At 42.8% G+C, this 20,380-nt stretch overlaps 2 protein-coding genes across 4 annotated transcripts in view; both read right to left on the reverse strand.

The window, feature by feature from the left end:
* CYTH1 (cytohesin 1) overlaps positions 1-449 on the reverse strand; it is a 79,403-nt gene extending 78,954 nt beyond the window's left edge. Inside the window, exon 1 of the mRNA XM_014059806.2 lies at positions 330-449. Within this exon, the coding sequence (XP_013915281.1) occupies positions 330-360 (31 nt within the window). The 5' untranslated portion in view covers positions 361-449. The remainder of the gene's footprint in view (positions 1-329) is intronic.
* Positions 450-6,300: 5,851 nt separating this feature from the next.
* USP36 (ubiquitin specific peptidase 36) overlaps positions 6,301-20,380 on the reverse strand; it is a 37,019-nt gene continuing 22,939 nt past the window's right edge. For all 3 annotated transcript variants that reach the window (XM_014074710.2, XM_087710104.1, XM_087710105.1), the window contains exons 12-20: positions 19,454-19,592; positions 18,318-18,980; positions 16,631-16,746; positions 14,312-14,836; positions 13,752-13,975; positions 12,773-12,925; positions 11,609-11,724; positions 10,204-10,338; positions 6,301-9,325 (exon numbers count right to left, since the gene is read on the reverse strand). In XM_014074710.2, coding sequence (XP_013930185.2) covers positions 10,207-10,338; positions 11,609-11,724; positions 12,773-12,925; positions 13,752-13,975; positions 14,312-14,836; positions 16,631-16,746; positions 18,318-18,980; positions 19,454-19,592 — 2,068 coding nt within the window. In that variant the 3' untranslated portion in view covers positions 6,301-9,325; positions 10,204-10,206. The remainder of the gene's footprint in view (positions 9,326-10,203; positions 10,339-11,608; positions 11,725-12,772; positions 12,926-13,751; positions 13,976-14,311; positions 14,837-16,630; positions 16,747-18,317; positions 18,981-19,453; positions 19,593-20,380) is intronic.

Here is a 20,380-nt window from a genome sequence, read left to right on the forward strand (position 1 = left end):
CGCTGTTCGAGAAACCAGCCCCCATGGCAGCCTCTCGGCTCTTCTCTGCCCCACTGCTTCGCCTCCTTGCTTAAACAACCCACAGCGGTCCTTTTCAAGCCCCCCGCAAGCCAGGAGAAGCAGGGGGGGGAGGAACGCGCGGAGAAAGGTGGATCACCGGATCGCAGCGCGGCGGATCCCAAGGACAGTTTGGCTAGGCGTACGAGGGCCACTCCCCCCTTTGCTGCTCCCCCTCTCCCCGGAGATAAACGCTTCGCTTTCCCCGCCGCGATGCAAGCGCCGCTCTCACCCACCCACCCGCCGGCCCGCCATCCCTTCCCTCAGCTTACCGAAGCCGCCGGTGTCGTCTTCTTCCTCCATGTTCCCGAGCGGAGTTGAGCAGCCGCGCCGAGGAGGCAACGGAGGAAGCGGTCGCCTGCCGATCCTCTCCGGCAAGTTCCTTCTACAACCTCCCGAAAAGAGGCGCGGCTTTTTTTCGTGCCACGTGATGGAAGACGCGCTTCGGGGCTCATAATGCCACACAAAGCCCCACCCAAGAGGCGGGGGGGGGGGGGATCGGCGGTTTTCTGCTGGGTCGGAGCTGCGCCTGCTGGAGGAAGGGAAGCTACCGCATCTCGGCACGAGTCGCTCATACCGTGAGGGGATTTCGGGGATGTCGGGGTTTTTTACACGCCTTGGCTGCAGGAGCCTGACTAGGAGGCTCAGTTGCTAAGAGGCTGAGCTTGTCGATCAGAAAGGTCGGCAATTCGTACAGGTCTCCTGCGTTGGACTAGATGACCTCCAAGGTCCCTTCCAACTCTGTTACTTAATTTTTTTTAAAAAAAATTAGGGCATGGTGGACCGTGGGGCTGATGTCCCAAGGCAATCAGAGATAGGTTTAACGTTCACGTTATTTGCTTCGGGAATTAATTGTCATTCTAATTGTAATTTAATTGCAGTTACTAATTCCCCTATGTCGTAGCGTCCTCCTACGGTCACAGCGATTCAGAGAGTTGGGAGCTAGCAAAACTTGCTTCTATCTGCTTGGGAGCGGTGTGGGTGGCCGACTTTGCGCTCCCCCCCCCCCCCAAGCCAAGCCTTCCCCCCTTCTGGTTCGCCATGGCGTTCTTCGATGAAACCCTCCAATCCAGAATTTTCCTCAGAATAGCTTTAAAAGTCCCATTGCCGTTTTTTTAAAAGGGTTGCTCGCTTCCTATTTTCGTGCGTCGGGTAATTTTCACACTGTAAGCGGGAATGCAGAAACTGATCTTGTAAATTGTTATGGGAAGCTGTTTTTATAGCTGAGTGTGGTTTTTTTTTTAACTGCATCAAGTAAAACTTCCCCAGAAGAAAGTGCATTTGGGGGGATGGGGGAACCTAAAGATTTAGTAGAGGAAAGGAGAAAATCACCTGCAATATGAAGTAAAATTTTGAATGCTGGGAAATCACCCATTGCACAGAAGGTGCTGCTTTGGGGAAATTGCTTTTCATGCAAGGATACCTGGTCATTTTATACCCAGCAATTCAACATAAACCCAGTTATGTTGGAAAATATTCTAACAGTTATGTTAGAAAAAATATTAAATATTAAAATCCAGAAAAAAGTGGGAAGAAATAACAAACATCCTTCTACTTTTCTGCAAAACCTTTCCAACAAATGCTAGTTTGGGTGTTTTTACATCTTTGAAATTAAAAAAAAAATCTCACTGTGGCTTAGTTGTATCAGCTCAGTTATTATCAGTGTACACATGTAGCCCACATCCTCAGCCAGTATTTAAACCCTATAATCAAAGCTGATGCACTCAAAACTAACTTTGATGATGGAGAGGAAGGTGGACTCATCAGAGAGTCAGCTACCACAAACTTACAAGACAGGTTGAGCTCTGCTGAGAGAATAACTCCTCCCAAGGCTGAAAGGACTCTGGTTGGTACTGTTCACCTCTTGCTAAGCTGTCTGAACCCAGCAAAGCCATGACATATTTTTGGAAAGCTCTCCCAGGCTGTGGCTTTTCTCGTACAGAAATTCTGCAGTTTCCTACATTGGGCCTCTATGCAGAATCTCCTCTTTTCCCTATTCGCTGCTGGGTTGTTGTTATTTTTTTTTTGAGGGGGGGGGAATAGTCTGCAAGTGTGTGAGACTTTAGAAACCTCTAACTAATAAAAATACAGCCCTGCTCATTTATGACACATAAAAGCTGTTGATCCAAAATGCTACAGCCAGTTGTTCACTGATCTATTTCAGGACCATTCTTCACAACTGAAAAAGGTGTGTCACAGGTATGAGCCTCATAGATGGCTTATGGGAATTCAGATAGCAGAGAATTTGCTGGGTAAATAATATAATATGTCATTCCTATGTCTGTATTGGAATGGAAAGGAAAATTTAGAAACAGTTGCTGTGGAGTTTGGTGTGTGTATGTGTGAAATAAGAGACTGGTAGGTCTCTACCAGGAATGCGGTGGCTCAGTGGCCAAGATGCTGAGCTTGTCAATCAGCAGTTCGAATCCCTAGTGCCACGTAATAGGGTGAGCTCCTGTTACTTGTCCCAACCTAGCAATTCAAAAGCACATTAAAAATGCAAGTAGAAAAATAAGAACCACCTTTGGTGGGAAAATAACAGCACTGTGCGCCTTCAGCATTGAGTCATGCCAGCCACATGACCATGGAGACTTCTTTGGACAGCGCTGGCTCTTTGGCTTAGAAATGGAGATAAGCACTGCCCCCTAGAGTCGGAAACGACTAGCACGCTTGTGCAGGGGGACCTTTAATTTCTAGGTGTCTATCGCCTCACTTCCTCACTCCTACCTAAAGCTACCATCTTCCAATTATGTTGTTTTCTAATTAAAAGCCTATAAAAATGTCAAGTACTATCCAGTCATATTCATATTCAAGAGCCAAGGTGGCGCAGTGGTTAAATGCAGCACTGCAGGCTACTTCAGCTGACTGCAGTTCTGCAGTTCGGCTGTTCAAATCTCACCGGCTCAGGGTTGACTCAGCCTTCCATCCTTCCAAGGTGGGTAAAATGAGGACCCGGATTGTTGTTGGGGGCAATATGCTGACTCTGTAAACCGCTTAGAGAGGGCTGAAAGCCCTATGAAGCGGTATATAAGTCTAACTGCTATTTCCACATGTGCTCTAGGGACAAATTGAGGGTCTACCCAGTAGCTTCTTGATTTGAACTCCAAAGCTGGTGATTGAATTCTCCAGAAATATGTTTCTTCCGTGTTCTGGGGATCAGGTGGGAGTAGCTTAGACATTTTTGTCCTGCGTAACAGCCATAACATTGTCTGAAGTTATTATCTAACTCATATTGTTGGCCACATATTAGATCTTTTTTTTATAAAAAAACTCAGCAGTTAATTCATGATTAGGAAATTAGGTGGGTGGGTGGGTGTGTTTCTGTTAATATTTTATCATAACAGATCACTTTCACTCATGCTATTGATTTATTTTAAGTGTGGAGGACCAATTAAAACAGCCATCCTAGGTGCCAAATCCCCGTCAGCCCTGTCTATCATGGAGTATTATATAACCTTGTGAAATTTTAAAAACCATACTTTGACATTCATATGAGTTTCCCTTTAAATGTTATAAACAGCATGGAGATTGTAATGGAGAAAATCTATGTGGTCACCAAATGTTTACGCCAATTTGGTGGTACATACTTCTGAATCAAGGAGGGGTCCCACATGAACATAATGAATACATGTTTCTCCTGGCCAACTTCTTATCTTTTCAGTAAATAATACATGTCCATTACCTTATATCTGGCTCACTAGGTAGAAAATCTACTTCACAGGAAGGTTAAAAGTACTTTTATTGAGATAAGACTATATTATCAGAATCTTTAAACATCTGACTATGCTGTACCTCCTTCTCCTTGTACTTCAGTGAATTGGGGGGGGGGGTGTCTGAGTCATTTCTAAATGATTTCTGGATGTTTAAAAAAGTTTAACCTTTCTTGTTTAAATAACAGCTTTTACATATCTGTCAAAAGTTATCTCTTTTACCCACTGCACCTTAGGATATGGTACAATAATCTTTAAAAGCGTGAGAAGGCTTTTGTATAAATTACTGCCAAACAAAATATTCTCAACATTTCCTGTCCAGCATCAGCAGGCAAAATACCAACTTGAAAAGCGTACGGTGTGGGAAGCTGTAAGGCATCCTTTTATAATATGAACCATTAAGGCAAACATCTACTGGATTGTTATAAATCTTCTAATGGCTTTTCTTAAGCCATATTTGCTTTTGCTTTGAGAGCCACTAGCTCTGCACAACGCTTTAGTTTTTGACAAAGTATATGCTGCATTCCTAATTGGAATTGGAATGTAGTTCCTATGGGAATGTAAGTACCTCTATTATTGAAGAATAATCAGCAATAACAATAGTTCAACTAAATATTGCCTTTATACATCTTTAGCTAAATAATTTCGATGTGTGGAGTCCTTAGTGTTCTCTAAGCTTGATTGCTTGCAGTCATTTCATTATTTAACTGGGTCACATCAGTACTAGCTAGTGTGGGGTTTGCCCTATGTCATATACAGTAACTTGTCCTGCCAACATTGGTAGTATAGTTTTCCCCTTGGTAGTTCCTTGATTAGGGCATTGTTTTCTGTTGGCTTGTCTGGTGATCTGAGTGCTGGCTGTTGGAGAGGATGTGTTGGGGTCTTTTTGTTTCCTTTCATATGGTATACAAATGTAGTTTATCTCTATGTTTGATTCTGATCTCCTTAAGGACAATTACTTAAAATTACCATTACTACTTCCAAGTAGCTAGAGTACACAGTGTGTTTTCTCTTAGAAAACAAACACATTTGTTATCCCTATTTAACTTCAAATGAGGGTTTTTTAAAATGAAAAACAAGTTTTAAAAGACAGTGCAACAATTGCCTGCTTAAGATCAGATTAAAATATTTGAGTAGCCAGTTATGAATTCTACCATCTCTTACTATATTGTGTTCTACAATCCAAAATATTGTCTTGCTAAAATATATAGAGGAAGTTGATGTAAAACAAATCAGGCCATTATTCCATCAAAACTAGTATTGTTGATAAGGATCTAGATACTACATAAAGTGGTTATGTTAATTATTAAATTCGTAAGGATGAGAAGGCTTGCAGGGTAACAGCCATCTTCCAATACTAGAAGGACTGTCATAGGGAAGAGGGGCTCAATTTATTATCTCTAACACCTGTGGAGAGGACAAGAAGTAATGGGTGGAAGCTTGTGAGGAGATTCAATCTGGAAATAGGAATTTTCTGACAGAACAATTAATCAATGGAACAGCTTGCTCTTAGAAGTTGTGGTTGCTCCATCATTGGAGATTTTAAAGAAGAGATTGGAAAACCTTTTGTCTGGGATGGTATAAGGATTCCTGCCTTGGACTAGAGGATCTCCAAGTCCCTTTCAGTCCTACAATTCTATACACCCCTTTCCTTTAGACATTGAAGGGACAAACAAAACACTCCTCTTTCCCATGGTAGCCAGTTCTGAGAAAAGGTTACTGGGATGAAATCATTCAATAAGCTTCCATGGCTGGGATTGAATTAGAACTTAAACTTCCTAGTTCTAGTGCAACTTCGGAACCTTTATGTGACACTGACAAAAACATGGTTTATTAAATACATGCGACAGCGGGCTCTTGTTCTCTAGGGTTTACACTGGAGGTTGTTTTTTTTTCCATACATAACAAGATATCAGGGGGCCAAATAAGTACTCTGCTCATGAGCTAGTTTTTCTGCTGAAGCAGCCTGAAGCCTAACCTATCCTAAACTGTATCCCAGTTCTGCTGAACTCAATTCAAAAGCTGCTTCTAAAACTTCATTTTCTTCCATGTCTTTGGTAAGTAATTAATTTTACAAAAAAAAAAAACCCCATACAGTATATATTTTATCCAGTGTTTCTATCACAATCAGCAAGTTGAGGGAGGAGTTAAGATTCACATAATAGTAGCAATGCATTACATAAATTAGAATAAATGGAATGAGAGTAACTCTCAGCTACTGCTTCTTGCTAATGACCCCATGGAAGGGTATGTTTGTTTGTGGGATCATTGAAATGGATGCACAATCGATATCCCCAATATACATGGAATACTTAAAAAATGTGTTAGAAGTAGCTACACCCAGCTAAACTCTTCCCACTCTAAAAAAATAGCTTTCTTCTCAATATAACAAGTATCTCTTTGGTACTACTAGTAATCTCTGAAAACTGGATGACTAAGATCATTTCTTTAGACCTTCTTAATCTCTCATCCACCAGACGCGTTAGAAAAAGCCACAAGAGCTTGACCGACAGACTGAATAAAACAGGACACATACACAAAACAATCCTTTATTGCACCATGAACCGTTGCTACAATGAGGGCTGTTAACATTAAACCCCAGTATGAGGTGCAAAGTGTGCCCATGTTCAGGGTATCTACATATTGGCAGAAGACTGTAATACAGAAGACCCTGTTCCCCTCAGAGAAATAAGAGGCCCAGAGTCCCTTTCATCAGAGAAAAACAGTCTTAATTGTGAGCCCCAAATAGGTACAAGGGCCAAAATTGTTAAGTTTTCGTGTGTTATGCAGTGGAAAGAATTAAGAGTTTTCAAGGTTCACACCCGAGAAAACGGATGCCAATAACAAAAAGGCTAATGGATGTGCAACAGAGAGATGCAGAATGGATGGAGTGCACATGGACTGCCCCTCAGAAGTGACCGTGCAGTATTGGCATATGACAGATGAAATATGTCAGCCTTAGAGACAGAAGCAATTGTATTGGTAGATAACAGGTGCAAAGGAATCCCTTTTCCTATTGGTGAAATATCCCATTAAAAAAATTCTTGCAGGCAACTAGTGTTCCTTTTAAAATGGACAAGAAACAGATTATGCCTTAGTGCTAAAGCAGCAATGATTCAGTCAGCCTCTTTCTAACACCTGTTCATCTGTTGCATGAATCAGATCTTCTAGGAGACTCCGCTTCTGCATTTCCAATTGTGCAACAATGCCCATCAGAGACTAATTTGCACAAGGGCAGAAAGAGGAAAAAGGGCATTGGTATCTTACCTGATACTCCTCTTCTAATAAGGTGGAGATAGCATCCATGCATGGGTTGACACTGTCCGTGCTCTGAATGGACTGAGTCTGATTACTAATTAATTAACCACTATATAACCCGCCTCCATGAGTGGTACCACCCAGTTTTCCAGCGAAGAGGGGAAAAAAGACAGACTCCTCGTGTTATCCCAACAAAATTCAAGTTTAGTGATTCCAAGAAAAAAAACCCAACATCAAAGGGACAATACAAACATCTGAAATGAGATCAAGAAAAACACTCTCGGGAAGACAAAGAACAGTCAAAAGAAGGGTCGGGATTGGATGCTATCTCCACCTTATTAGAAGAGCCATATCAGGTAAGATACCAACGCTCTTTCTCAACAAGGGTGGAGATAGCATCCATGCATGGGACATACCCAAGCCGTACAATTCTCAAGGGTGGGCAATAGACTGTTCCGGGACTGGCACAACTGACCGAACAGTCTGCAGCACTCTCCTTCCCAAGGCAGCATCGGCTCAAGCAAACTTGACGGGGGGGGGGGGGGGGTAGCCTGTGATGAGGCTGGCCCAATGGGGAGAAGAGGAGTCCCTGCCAGTCAGTAGTCCAGGCTCTGTCTCCGCTACCTCCCTGCCAGCGCTGGAGGATGACTCAGGCATGCTGCTGTCGGCCATGTCACCAGGGTAAAGCAATATTGCTCAAAATGGCCTCCGCAGCTGTCCATTCATACCGGGCTCCACCCTCTTCCAAAATGGCGTTCGCACCTTTTCTTGGTTGGGCCCAGACCCACCGGCGCGGCGCTAGGCTCTTGAAAGGCCTGCACGCTCGTCCCTGCAATTCGCGGCTTGCCAAGCCTCCCCACGATCTCCGCGGCACCTGCCTTCATCGCGCTGCCGCTTTAAATGCGAAGGCAGTCTTGTGCGTATCCCCGGGATTTATCCCGCAATTTGTGCACCGCCCAGCTGCTGTGCGGCGTTCTGGGCTCTCCCCCAGCCTGCGCGGCTATCAAGGACACAAAGGAGCAAAAGGCTGATAGTCCGCACTGTTCGCCTTTCTCCGCTGCTCCATTTTTTAAAATCTCAGGTGAGTCGAGAGCGCTCTGAGGTGTGCAGGGGAGAGGCGTGAGGCCTGCAGGCAGCACCCCTTTGGCTCAAGGGTCGGAAGGCCCAGCAGTAGGAGCAGGGAAATATTCACAGCAATCTCAGTGTTATGAGGCAATATAACTAAAATTATGAGAAGAGTGATCAAATCAGGTAGAAGATACGAAGGATAACACAACTGTCCCAGAGTGGACTGAGTCAGAAAACTGGGTGGTACCACTCATGGAGGCAGGTTATATAGTTGTTAATTAATTAGTAATCAAGACTCAGTCCAATCAGAGCATGTACAGTGTCAATCCATGAATGGATGCTATCTCAACCCTTATTGAGAAAAAAGCAAACATTAGACATGTACCTGAACATTCAGATGCCCTACTTCAAGAGTTCCCAGTTTAGGATATGCAATGTTGTTGTTTTTTAATGTGAAGGGACCTTCAAATGTTCAGTTTTCACTTTACACATCCAAAATCCATCAAATAAATAAACTGTTTCCAAGCTCCTTGAGGATGGAAGCTAGCTGAAATCACATTTAATAAAGGCAGGCCAATCAGACCACCAACTTTTCTTGCGGAACAGAACTCAGTTCCAAAGATCGTCTGCAGCAAGAATAGTTGGTGGAGAATTCCTGAGGGGAAAAAATAAATGTTTGTGATGGTTGAGAATTTATGCTCATCTGAAAGGCTGAAACAAGGGACGGGTCATGCAGAAGTAAAGAAAAATCATACAAATTACACTCATAATGGCAGCTGTAAGTGGGGAAAGATAAGTGCCATTTCAGGCAATCATCTTAGAAACCAGGCGGTGTTCTCAGTTTACTTCAAGTTCTCCTGACAGGAAAGGCTGCTGAGGGCATCACAGCTCACCAAGCCTAGATTTCTGGGTGTGGAGCAGCAGAAAGTTTCATTTCCAAGGGCCGACTGCCTTGCCCCCACTCTCAATCCACATCAAGTTACCCTGGAACAGCACTTTTTATTGGCACAGTATCTTGCAGTGCCCCTGATATAGTAAGGTCAAGAACCTGTTTTCTCCAGAGTAACCTGTAGAGAAGTGATGCGACCTCCTGGCACTCTGAATAGCAGCACCCTACTCGGGGCAAGAAGAGGCCCTTCTTCCCAGAAGTAGCAACTGGTGACTTGATTCTGGTCACTTGAAGCTCCACAGTTGTAGAGGTTGACCACTTCATTTCTTCAGCCAAGACTCATCTGTTAGGTGGAAATGGAATGAAATTAATGACCCAGAAAAGTCCTCATCCTTGTGGAATCAGAATGACACGACCCAGCTTCAAACCCGGAAGGGGAAAGAAATGGTAGAATTAGTATGAAATAACTTCATCACTCGTGTTCCCTAACTTCAGAGCCAAAATGCATCTTTTCCATTCAGGATAATGCAAAAAAAAAAGGTCACATTTGAAAACTACAGTTTAGCTAGCTCCAATAATATACATGTAAAAGCCAAGGGGGAAAAACCCGGAACAATTATACTGCAGAGTACATACTTAAAATATTTCTACTTGGATTATTTATCAATACTATGCAGAGACCTCCACCTGAAGTGGACATGGGTGTGTGCAAGTAACTTCTGTCAGGAAAGTGTTAAACTAAATGCTTATTTTCTCAGAGCCATTTGTCGATTGTGAAGCATGGCTAAACAGGCCTGTGCATTCCTGAATGCTTCAAGCCATATTTTGCTATCCGAATACAAATTTCCACACAACTCAACAATGTAAATATTGTTTTGAAGAATACATCTTTTTTACCCATCATGGACACTAGTTACCTTTCTGTCCCTAATAACTGGCGATTTCCTACTTCATCTTAGCAATTCTATATAAAATAACTACGATTTTATGATTATGATTCTCAACCTTTTCTTCACCACAGCCCCCTTTAAATACCTTTTGTGGCTTGGACCATGGCCACGGACCATCAAAACTTTAAATCATAACATTTTTTTCAAGACTTTGCAGACCCCCTGGGATGTCATCGCGGGCCTCAAGACCATAGGTTGCGTATCAATGCTATCATCATCACCACTTTCTTTCTGCCCATCTTTCTGCCCATAGGATGTTCAATTTATTTACCTTTCAAAGCCGATAGCTCAAGCTAGCTACTTTGGCTGGATGTGTTACAGCCCAGAAGTTACGCCTGCTTTGCAATTTTTGGAAGACATTGTAGTTTCTCCTCCGCTCACGCTTGAACTTCTTAATTTTTTTCACCTACGAATAAGATTATGTATTATTGTCTAATTCCTGATACTGAAACTGTGACATAGAATTGCCCTACAGAAATACCAAAGTGTAGAGTGGACCATACATTTCTATAAAAGCCTGGCTTTAAAACAAGAACTGAATTTGTAAAAGTATTTCCAAGTCTTCACTTTTTCCAAAAACCGTAAGCATTCTAGACCATCTATCAAGCATTCCAAGTTTTTCCAAGACTGTTTTACTATATTTATATTAGTATTTACTATATTAAAAAAACAATGGGGAAAAGTGTCAGAGAAGCTGAAGCATCAGAATGTACTACTATGGGGTTCTAACTAAATCCAAGATCTAACATATCCCCAGGCTATATTTCTTTATCTTGCACTCTTACCCTGCATTCACCAACTATCTGGACCCTGTAGTATGCTCAGTGAAAATTATGCTTATTTTTCCGCTGGATGGAGAAATGCTTATTTCTAGACTTAACAACTTCTGCTATGGAAATGTAGGCCTGACCTTCCCATCATTTACATTAAACTCTGTTCAGTGGAATTTATTCCTGTCCACAGGATGGAAACCATCAAATAAATGATCTTGCCAGCCTGACATGGGCAGAGGCAGAGAAAAATAAACTGTTTCCCACATTAAAGCAGAATTTGTACACCCAAGGGCTGCATGGTCAAAAGTTTGGGTTATATTCTTGGACTTACTGTCAGGCCTGCAGCCATCTTTTCTTTTGGATCTTTGACCTGCCACACTTTCTATTATTCTGCTATGCATTTTCTATTCTGGGAAAATGGGAGGGGGGATTGTAGGAGTGAGATGCGATGTAGCCATAATAAAATTCTTTCTAGAAAGCCAAGGTCATCTTTTGTCTTTGCATCTCTGCACCTGAGCAGAACTGGATAGGTGGAACAGCCAGCATGGCAGTGGAAGATTGGACCGTGTGATGGACTTGTGGGTGTGGGGGCAAGAGCTTGAACTTTCAAATAGGTGGGGAAAACCAGGAAGCTTTCAGATTCGGGTTTTCCCAGATATGCCAACATGGCTCTCTTAATAAATTGGAACTTTGTGGAATGCTTTGCCTCGGACTCTGATTTAATTTTGGATGCTATTTGGAACCCTGACATTATTGCTTTGTGTGTTTTCTGACCAAACTACATTGCAACAGCAACGCATGCATATTTAACAAAACTATCAATTTCAAAACAGAAAAATTTGAAACTCGGTCCAAATGGTGGAGTTGGGGCACTGGTTAGACTCACACGAAATGGCTCCATACCTTTCCACCATCAAATTCTTCATCCCAGTCATCAAGGATGGACTGCTTCTGGGACCATCTAGCATCATGCATGGCATCCTGGCTGATAGCAGATGCTTCACCATTCCATGTTAAAACTGTAGATTAAAAGTACAGCTGAGAATGGCAGCATCCAACGTCTTTATTTCAGCTTACAATGGATTCTTTATTTCTGCCCCGAAGAATCAAGCATCTATTTTCAGAAGTACAGGCAGGGAAATAGGAACACCTTACATTCACACGCTGCCATCATAAATCTCAAAAGGCCATCACAAAATAACAGATCTATTTTTGCTTTCTTTCATTAAATGAAATATGAGTCCTTGATGATTTAGGATGTCAATGACCGTTCCAAACTTGGCACTTTTCCAGTAGTTGAACAATCAGAAACCAGATAGAACTTTTGCATGAATTATTCTCATATATTCTAAATCCTATTCCAGGGTCTTTTCTTAACTTCCAAAATTTCTACAATACGATTCTGATGGAAGAAGTTAGAAAGATGTTAAATAATAATTTTTCAGGTTATCATTTACTGCTAGATATCAAATTTGGCTAGAGAATTCAGACCCTGCTAGGTTGATCACATTTCATTATATTTTCCAAAGTGTAACTTTCCTTATTTATATAGATGATTCTTGTTAAATGATCAGTTCCTCAGCAACTGTTCAAACTCATGACAGTGCTGGAAGAGTGCTAGCTATGACCAGTCTTCATGCTTAGGTTAGTCACAGTGTCCCTAGTCACGTGATCATTATTGGTGACCTTTTTTGCCAGCTTCCTGCAAGCAAAGTCACTGGGGAAGCCAGCAGCAGGTCGCTAATGACAGCCACATGATGCCTTCAGTGATTTGCTTAATAATGACAATTGGAAGTTCAGGATTTTCTGTCCTTAATTGGCGTTGTCACAACCATGTTGTTTACTAACAAGAATTCCAATTGCCATCATTAACTACCTGTGAATGTGTTGCCCCCTTTTTTCCTTTATCTTAATTAGAAAGTGAAGTGCAAGACATACAGTAAAAATTGTATAGTAACAAGCATGCAGCTTGAAAGAGCATTCATGTTCCCAGTGAGAAAGGCTTCCAAAGTCCTTGTGAAAGCTGTTAACTGGAAAAGGAGGGAAATCCAAAATCACTGAGTGTACCTTGCTTTCCATAAGCTTTATCCAAAGAATCCTTCAGTAGCTCCTGAACTACATCAACTGGTCCACATTCGTGCTGCATAATTTCCTTCTTTGGGCTCAGGACATTGAGGGAGAACTCATCCCTATGTCTGAGCTGGTTGCCCCAAGCCAATGCTGTTGTGAAAAGAAAAAGGTGAAGAGCATATTAATGTAAGAAAGGTGTACATGCAAATCTCCTCTTTCCTGCAAAGTAGGTAGCAATAGCATTGCTATATAGACTTATATATTGCTTCAGAGTGATTTACAACCCTCTCTAAGCAGTTTAAGAGTTAGCCTATTGACCCCCAACCATCTGGGTCTTCAGGTAGGACAGTGCAGTCTTAATGCAGTGGAATGGCAGGCAAATTTCTCACTTCCAAAGTGAACGCATATAAGACATTAGCACATACTGAAGTATTTTAGCTCTGCCAATTATACTTCATTGCACAAAATATCTCGTGAAATAGTCTGTTGCAATTCAAGCATTTATAGCCAGAATCTATCCTCCAAATCCATTCCTTTTCAGAATATCTCCACATGTCTGTGTGCAGGGAAGAGAGGGGCTGTTTACTTCTTTCAATCAAGGCTGATGAAACGCTAGCAATGTGGCTTATCCAGGAACAGATGCCTAATCTGTGAAATCCCCAAATGAGGTTTGGTTATAAACACTAGCGACACAAAAGGATCTTGGCGAAAATATCTTGGAATTAATGCAATACACTGGTGCCAACAGATGCTTCTATTTTAATTTGGATGCACAGACATCCGCTCTTATTTCTGATGATAGATTTTTATTTACAATTCAGCTGGAGTGCAGTAAGTGGAAGGTCACCTACACCACATAAAGGAAGCCACAAAACTATTTCAGATGGGGATGTGACATGAATACCTTCATTATCCAAATTTTGACCTCCATTGCTTCCCCCTACCCAATCAACCTTGATGCAGGGGTATTACCAACCTGGAGGGCTGTCTCTAGCCACAGAAAGTCCATTCTCATTTAGCTCTTCTTGGGGGCTACAGACTTCAGCCACATGAGAATGCAGTATCTTTCTTTGCTTATCTTTGTGGTGCTCACTCTCTCCAGAAGAAGTGCTCGTGTCTGAACTGGGTGAAAGTAATTGCTTCTTCTTTTTCTTCTTCTTTTTTGTCCTACAGGAGCTGACTTCAGGTGGAGGAGAGCAGCTGTACAAAACAGATAAAAAGGTTTGTTGTTATTATTGTAAGCTTTACCAGTAGACCAGACAAGAAACCTGGCCAGAGAAGCTAATTTTCTCCATTGTAAAGCTACTTTAACAAAATCTTGCAAGTCTAAAAGTACAATCTTCATGCTATCTCTTTTAGAGAAACTAAAGTTCCTTCTGACCCTCTTTGCCCAGCCCACTCTCCAGCTGTGGGCTACGCTATCGCTTATCATGCCCTAGGCAGCATCTCTCTGCCCTGTCTTCCAAGATCTTTCCCACATACCATTACAACTGGTCAAGTAAAACTTTGACTTGAGACAACCAGCCAAGCACTTACCAGTTCACAGGGGACAATAAAGATGAGCAGTCTTCCTCCCTTTGCTGCAGCCTTTTCTTCTTTTTCCTCTTCTTCTGGATGGAACTACTTTGACCAGTAGCTATTGCCCTGTCACCTCCAGCCCTTTTCTCTTCCTCTCCCTTCTTAGTCTTCACCAAGTTGGCTTCCTGTGCAGGGGAGATCACAATGCTGCCATTTCCCTCAAATTGCCTCCTCTTGCAAGGAGGACTGGAGAGCCAAGTCCTCTCACCATTGAAGTCTTTCATGTTTCGGCTACCATGGCCATCCTGCTCTTCCACTGGGGAGCTATGCTTCCTTTTTTTCTTCTTACTGCTGACAACGGATGGCTCTTTGCTGTTGTCTAGATAACAGAGGTGTGGTGCCGAGGTGGGTACAACAGGTGATGGAAGAAGGGTGGCAGCAGAGAGGCAGCATGATTTGAAGCTGGATGAGGGCATGGAGTTGGCAAAGGGACTGTTGGCTGTTTGTGGAACTGCTGAAGATTTGGAAGCAGGTAAGACCACCCTAGAGAACCACATAAATATAAAGTTAAGAAGACCCAGCAGATTCTGAAGCTTTAAAATTTTTGGGAAAATATCATTGCTGTTGCAATTCTCTAAAGGTTTCACTAATTCAATGTACAAACAGAATGGCATTATCATATATCTGATTGCTTCCAGTGAAGATTAGAATTGCATTTTTTTTTCTTCTTTAAAAAGATACAAGTACCTACTTGGATTACAAGTATCTCAATTCCAGAACTGGAACTATCAAAGATTTTACACCACTTTAGTTTCCATCCAAAGAGAATCATTTGGCTGGGCATAAATTCAGGATTGTCAACTAACATACTTCTAAGCATGGAGCTTTTCCAATTACAGAATTTCTATTTCCTTTTTTCACTGCCAAATCTGCAACCACTATATTATGTAACAATGGCTGGGGCACACATCAAGCTGGATTTTAAAGTGGCTTGCATGATTGCAACCTATGAAGGAGTGAAATTCTGCAGGTTCTGGAGAATTGATAATGGAAATTTTGAGTAGTTCAGAGAATTGGCAAATACCACCTCTGGCTGGCCCCACAGTGGGGTGGGAATGGAGATTTTGCAATATCCTTCCCCTGCCACGTCTACCAAGCCATACCCACAGAACCTATAGTAAAAAGAAATTAATTTCATCACTAAACCTACATGTTATAGGCGAACTAGGTAACTGGGGCTTATTTCCCAAATCATTATAATAAATCAAGATTGATGTAAACACTAATTTGTTCTTCTTTTTGCAGATTCATCTGAAGATATTTTATAGTTCACAAAAATAGTGATGTTCCAATGTAGGATAGGAATGAAATATTGCTGTCCCATATTACTTCCAGTTTATATCTAAATGACTGGAAAGCATTTCTCTTCAATATTTCCATTGTTCTGTTAATCTAGTTGTGCCTTTTGTTCTAGAATTCTTTTTTTTTTGTGGCAGACATCTAATCTACACTAGTTCTCAAATTTTAAATGTACATCTTATGACTTTTTGCTAAATAAACTCACCTACACCAGTTGCTCGATTTACTTGAAAAAAAATGTTCTACCACGTGAAGCATTTAACTATTGAGCAGCAGGACTGCATTTTGTTTCCAAAGATTGATCTTTTGCTACAAAGTAAATTTATCAATAGAAATTTTAGATAAGGTGCTGATCGGTTCACAGGTCAATTACTGGACCTAATAGCAGTAGGGTCACTTAGACTTATATACTGCTTCACAATGCTTTTACAGCCCTCTCAAAGCAGTTTACAAAGCCAGCATCTTGCACCCAACAATCTGGGGTCCTCATTTTACCCACCTCGGAAGGATGGAAAGCTGAGTCAACCTTTAGCCGGTGAGGATCGAATTCCTGGAAGTGAGATGAATTAGCCTGCAGTACTGCATTCTAACCACTGTGCAACCACAGCTCTAATAAAAGCTTTCAGGAAACAGAACTTACCAATATTAAGTTATGCAACTAGAAACTGTTCTCAGGCATCATCTCTAGCCGAGCAAATTATGCTTCACCTCCCTGAATGCAATTTTCAGTCCCAGAACATGGATTTAAAAACAACAACAACAACAACCCTGAACCAACCAGATTCCTCTGAGCTAGCAGGCTTTTAACCCAGAAATATTTAGGCAAATCACTGGGAGGGATTCCAACAGAGACTTTAACTAACGAAAAGGCCTTACTGAGGACAGGATTAAATACTGCAGGTACCCACATTCCAAAGGCACATGGGCCACTTATGACGCAGGCTGTCCTGCCCTGAAGCCCCACTGGCCATAGCTTACCTGGCTTGGATGGATGCAGCAGCGCAGACGAATTGGGTGGTATATGTGGCAGCTGGGGGGAAATGGGGCGGTGCCTGATGCTCATTGCCGCTCACTTTCCGCAGGGTGTTGCTGCCCTGTAGTTATCGACATAAATAAAAACTTGGTGGTCTGAAAGGAGGTTTCCATGACCCCAGGGACAGCGGGTGGCGTAAGAAGAGAGGGTGGGCACAAAAACAAAGAGAGGTAGGGGTGGAAGAGGGAGGGGAAGAAGAATCAGAAAAGTGTTTGTGGTTAGAAACAGAGGGAAAACAAGGAAGGACATGTCAAAAGACAGAAGACGTGTTAGAATAAATAACAGGCCACTGGCACCTCCCCATTTCCCAGGGCATGCTAGCTTTATTCCTGAAGGCCACATCCCTGCCAAGATGCTCTCTTCTGGCCTAATGAAGCAAAAGGGTCTCCCTCTCCCTCTCTCCAAGCAGCCTCATTTACTTGCAGAAGCAGCAGAGGGGGTGGACAGGCTGTGGATGAGGACCAAGGGCTGCTCACAAAGCCAACAGGGCCTTCCTCAAAATCACATCCCCAAGAGGGTGACCAACGTATGGCAATTCTCACCATGGCCAAAGGGGGAAATCTTGTTACTTTTGTATTTTAGCAATATATTTACAGTGCTTTACAGCCCTCCTTGAGAGGTTTACAGAGTCGGCCTATTGCCCCCAACAATCTGGGTCCTCATTTTACCAACCTCGGAAGGACGGAAGGCTGAGTCAACCTTGAGCCTGGTGGGATTTGAACTGCAAAATTGCAGGCAGCCGACAGTCACAGTCAACAGAAGTAGCCTGCAGTACTGCACTCTGGCCACTGCGCCATATCAGCTTTGTTTTACTCAGTTAATATCACCTTAACTGTTCAATTCAATACTATTTTAGATTTTTTTTTGTCCTGGACCTGTTCTCTTCTTAGAATGCAGTGCCATTCAAATGGTCTAGTATGGCTCTTGGTTCCCGTCCCCCCCGCTCCCGCCCGGCCTCCAAAAAGGTTCTAAATCTTACTCTTCATAGCCAGAAAGAGGAGGAGGGAGGAAAGCAAACTCAACATGTTTCACCCCAAGGCCATGGGAAAACAGTCACAGACTGCAAGTATAAAGCTTACTTCCTGCAAATGCTGTCTATCGCTCCAGGGCATTGCAAATTTGCTAAATGAGGCATTATTTTGGCAACTGCCTGCATATACAGGGAGTCCTTGACTTACAACAGTCCGTTTAGTGACCATCAAAGTTACAACACTGACAAAAGTGACTTCTGACCGTTTTGCAGAGTGACAAACTTTGCAGCATCCCCATGATCATGGGACCAAATTCATATGCTTGGCAAGCGGTTCATATTTATGACCATTGCTGCATCCCAAGGTGATGTGATCACCTTTTGCGACCTTCTGATCAACACAGTCAATGGGGAAGCCAAATTCACTTAACAACTGAGGCAAACAAAGGTCACATAATGGGGCAAAAATCACTTCACAACAAAAATTGGGTGCTCCATTATGGTAATAAGTCAAGGACTACCTGTAGATGCCTCTAAGCATACAGCGCCTTTACTGGTGGAAAGACCACCTGGTTTTCCTTTATCAAGCTTTCCCTTTTCTCACCACTCCTCTCCCTTGACCTCTGGAGAACGGTATGCTCAATTCCTTCACCCAAACGCACCTTCCTGGCAGAAAGCGCCAGTTTCTTTGCAGGTGGGGGCGACATGGTGCTTCCCAACTCCAGATTGGCTAAATTAGTCAACAACGGGGATTTCATCTTCACAAACTTGGTGTCCTCAGAAGTGTATTTCCCAGACACACAGTCCGATTCCTGAGAGGAAGAGTAGCCATCAGCTCCTACTGTGGCCTGAGAAAGTCCCTTAATTGGCTTATGAGCTGGACTGGAGGAAGATGAGCTGCTAGAAGACGACGAAGATGTCAAGGAGGAGTCCTTGCTTGGTAGCTCTGTACCTTCCTCGTGCGCTTTGGCTTCGGGGGTTCCTCCAGAGCTGCCCGACAGCTGCAAAGATGCCACCAAGTTCTTAGCTCCCCAGAAGCTCTGCTTGGCTAACTCCAGTTTAGCACTGTCAGCCTGACCAAAATCCTGAGAAGTCTTGCGAGACGAGGATGCCTGCTTCTTGGATCTCTTGCTTAAGTCGTCCAAGAAAGCCGGCTTGCTGGAGAGTTTAGGAGATGAGAATCCAACAGCAGGTATGAGCTTGGGAAGAGGAGGAGGAAGTATCCCATTCTGAGTTTTGTTGTTGGAAACAAAGGTGTTGCGGGAAACAGGAACACCCGATTCCTCAGGGTCTGAAGCCTTCTTAACCTGAATCACATTGTGTCTCTATGGAGAAGACAGACAGAAGTGCTGGATCAATAGACGTATATATTGCACCACTATCTGCATAATAGGCACATACACATGTACCTAAAAGATGAAAAGTGGCCTTGCCAAATGAAATAAGGCAAGTTGCTATTATATATATTAAACCTAACCATCTTAAGATTCAACCTCACTTGATCGACTCAAATAAGTTAAATGGAATTACTACAGATTACAGTGAAATTCTGCTTTCTCTGCACAAGTTCCCACAACAATAAATCTGTACAGCTAGTAGCCAGATTTGAGAAATTAAAGGCAGAGCAACATTTTTATTGCTTGGGTGGGGGAGCATTCTTATTTGATTATATGGTTTCCTCTTCACTGGGCCAAAATTGACTACTTGGGAGACAAATTTTCCCACCCATGCTTTCTCTCCTAGGTTCACACAGACACACGAGATCAATTTTGGAGTGTGACTCTGGTGTGCCACTCACTTTGTTTATCAGTGGTGATGCAAGGGTACCATTAGTTGCACTTTTCTTCAAGTGATCAGAGGAGATGTTTGTTCGGCTGGGCATTGAGCAATTGCTTTTGGAGACAAGTCCTTCAGGATTCTTCTTAGTGCTTGGGATCCTTAAAGAAAAACAAATTATTTCATTGATTTATTCATCCATTTGCCTGATCCTTTGCCTTTCATGAAACATTTTTATGAAGTATGCCCAGCAGCTAACTAGGAATGAGGGTTAACTATTTGAACACTGGAAAGTTGGGAGCTGCTGTCCCAAGGGATTATTTAGTTGCTATGTATTTTGCATACGTTACTCCGTGTAACAGAGTTCTGAAGACTATTCAACTCAAAAGCTCCCGGGATTGAGGATGTCCACAAAAACATAGGAAGCCGCCTTACTCCATGTCAACCCATTCATATAATCTGACTCTATACTGTCTGTATCAATGGGCAGCAAATCAGAGGTGGAATCTTTTTCATCTCTGTCTGAAGGTGCTGGGGATTGAACCCAGAATTTTTTTTCCATAGCAAGCATGCTGACCTTTCCCTAACAGAAAGGATGGCTTGATGCCATGATACAGTGAACACATTTCCCAATAATTAACCAGGCCAATTCAGGTCATGAGTGGTACAAGGAGATGCTTGATACTTAGGCTACGTCCCAGCCATCCAGACTTGCAATGGGTCAGCCAACTAGGTCAGTGATGCCTAAGCTTTTCGGCACCTTTTCGGCATGCGCACACCAGAGCACCGGAACCTGGAAGACAGCAGCTGGCTGATGAGCACATGTGCCATCACTAGCTCCTCTTCTGGCTTCTGTCGTGCGTGCTGGACAACTGGTACAGCGCACATGTGCACCGGCCAACTGCTCTCTTCCGGGTTCCAGCACGCGCATTTTCGTGCAAAGACCAGC

The sequence above is a fragment of the Thamnophis sirtalis genome, unplaced genomic scaffold, assembly GCF_051295495.1.
Source record: "Thamnophis sirtalis isolate CommonGarterSnake01/CBP01778 unplaced genomic scaffold, rThaSir2_p1.2 scaffold_3, whole genome shotgun sequence".
NCBI classification, from domain to species: Eukaryota; Metazoa; Chordata; class Lepidosauria; order Squamata; family Natricidae; genus Thamnophis; species Thamnophis sirtalis.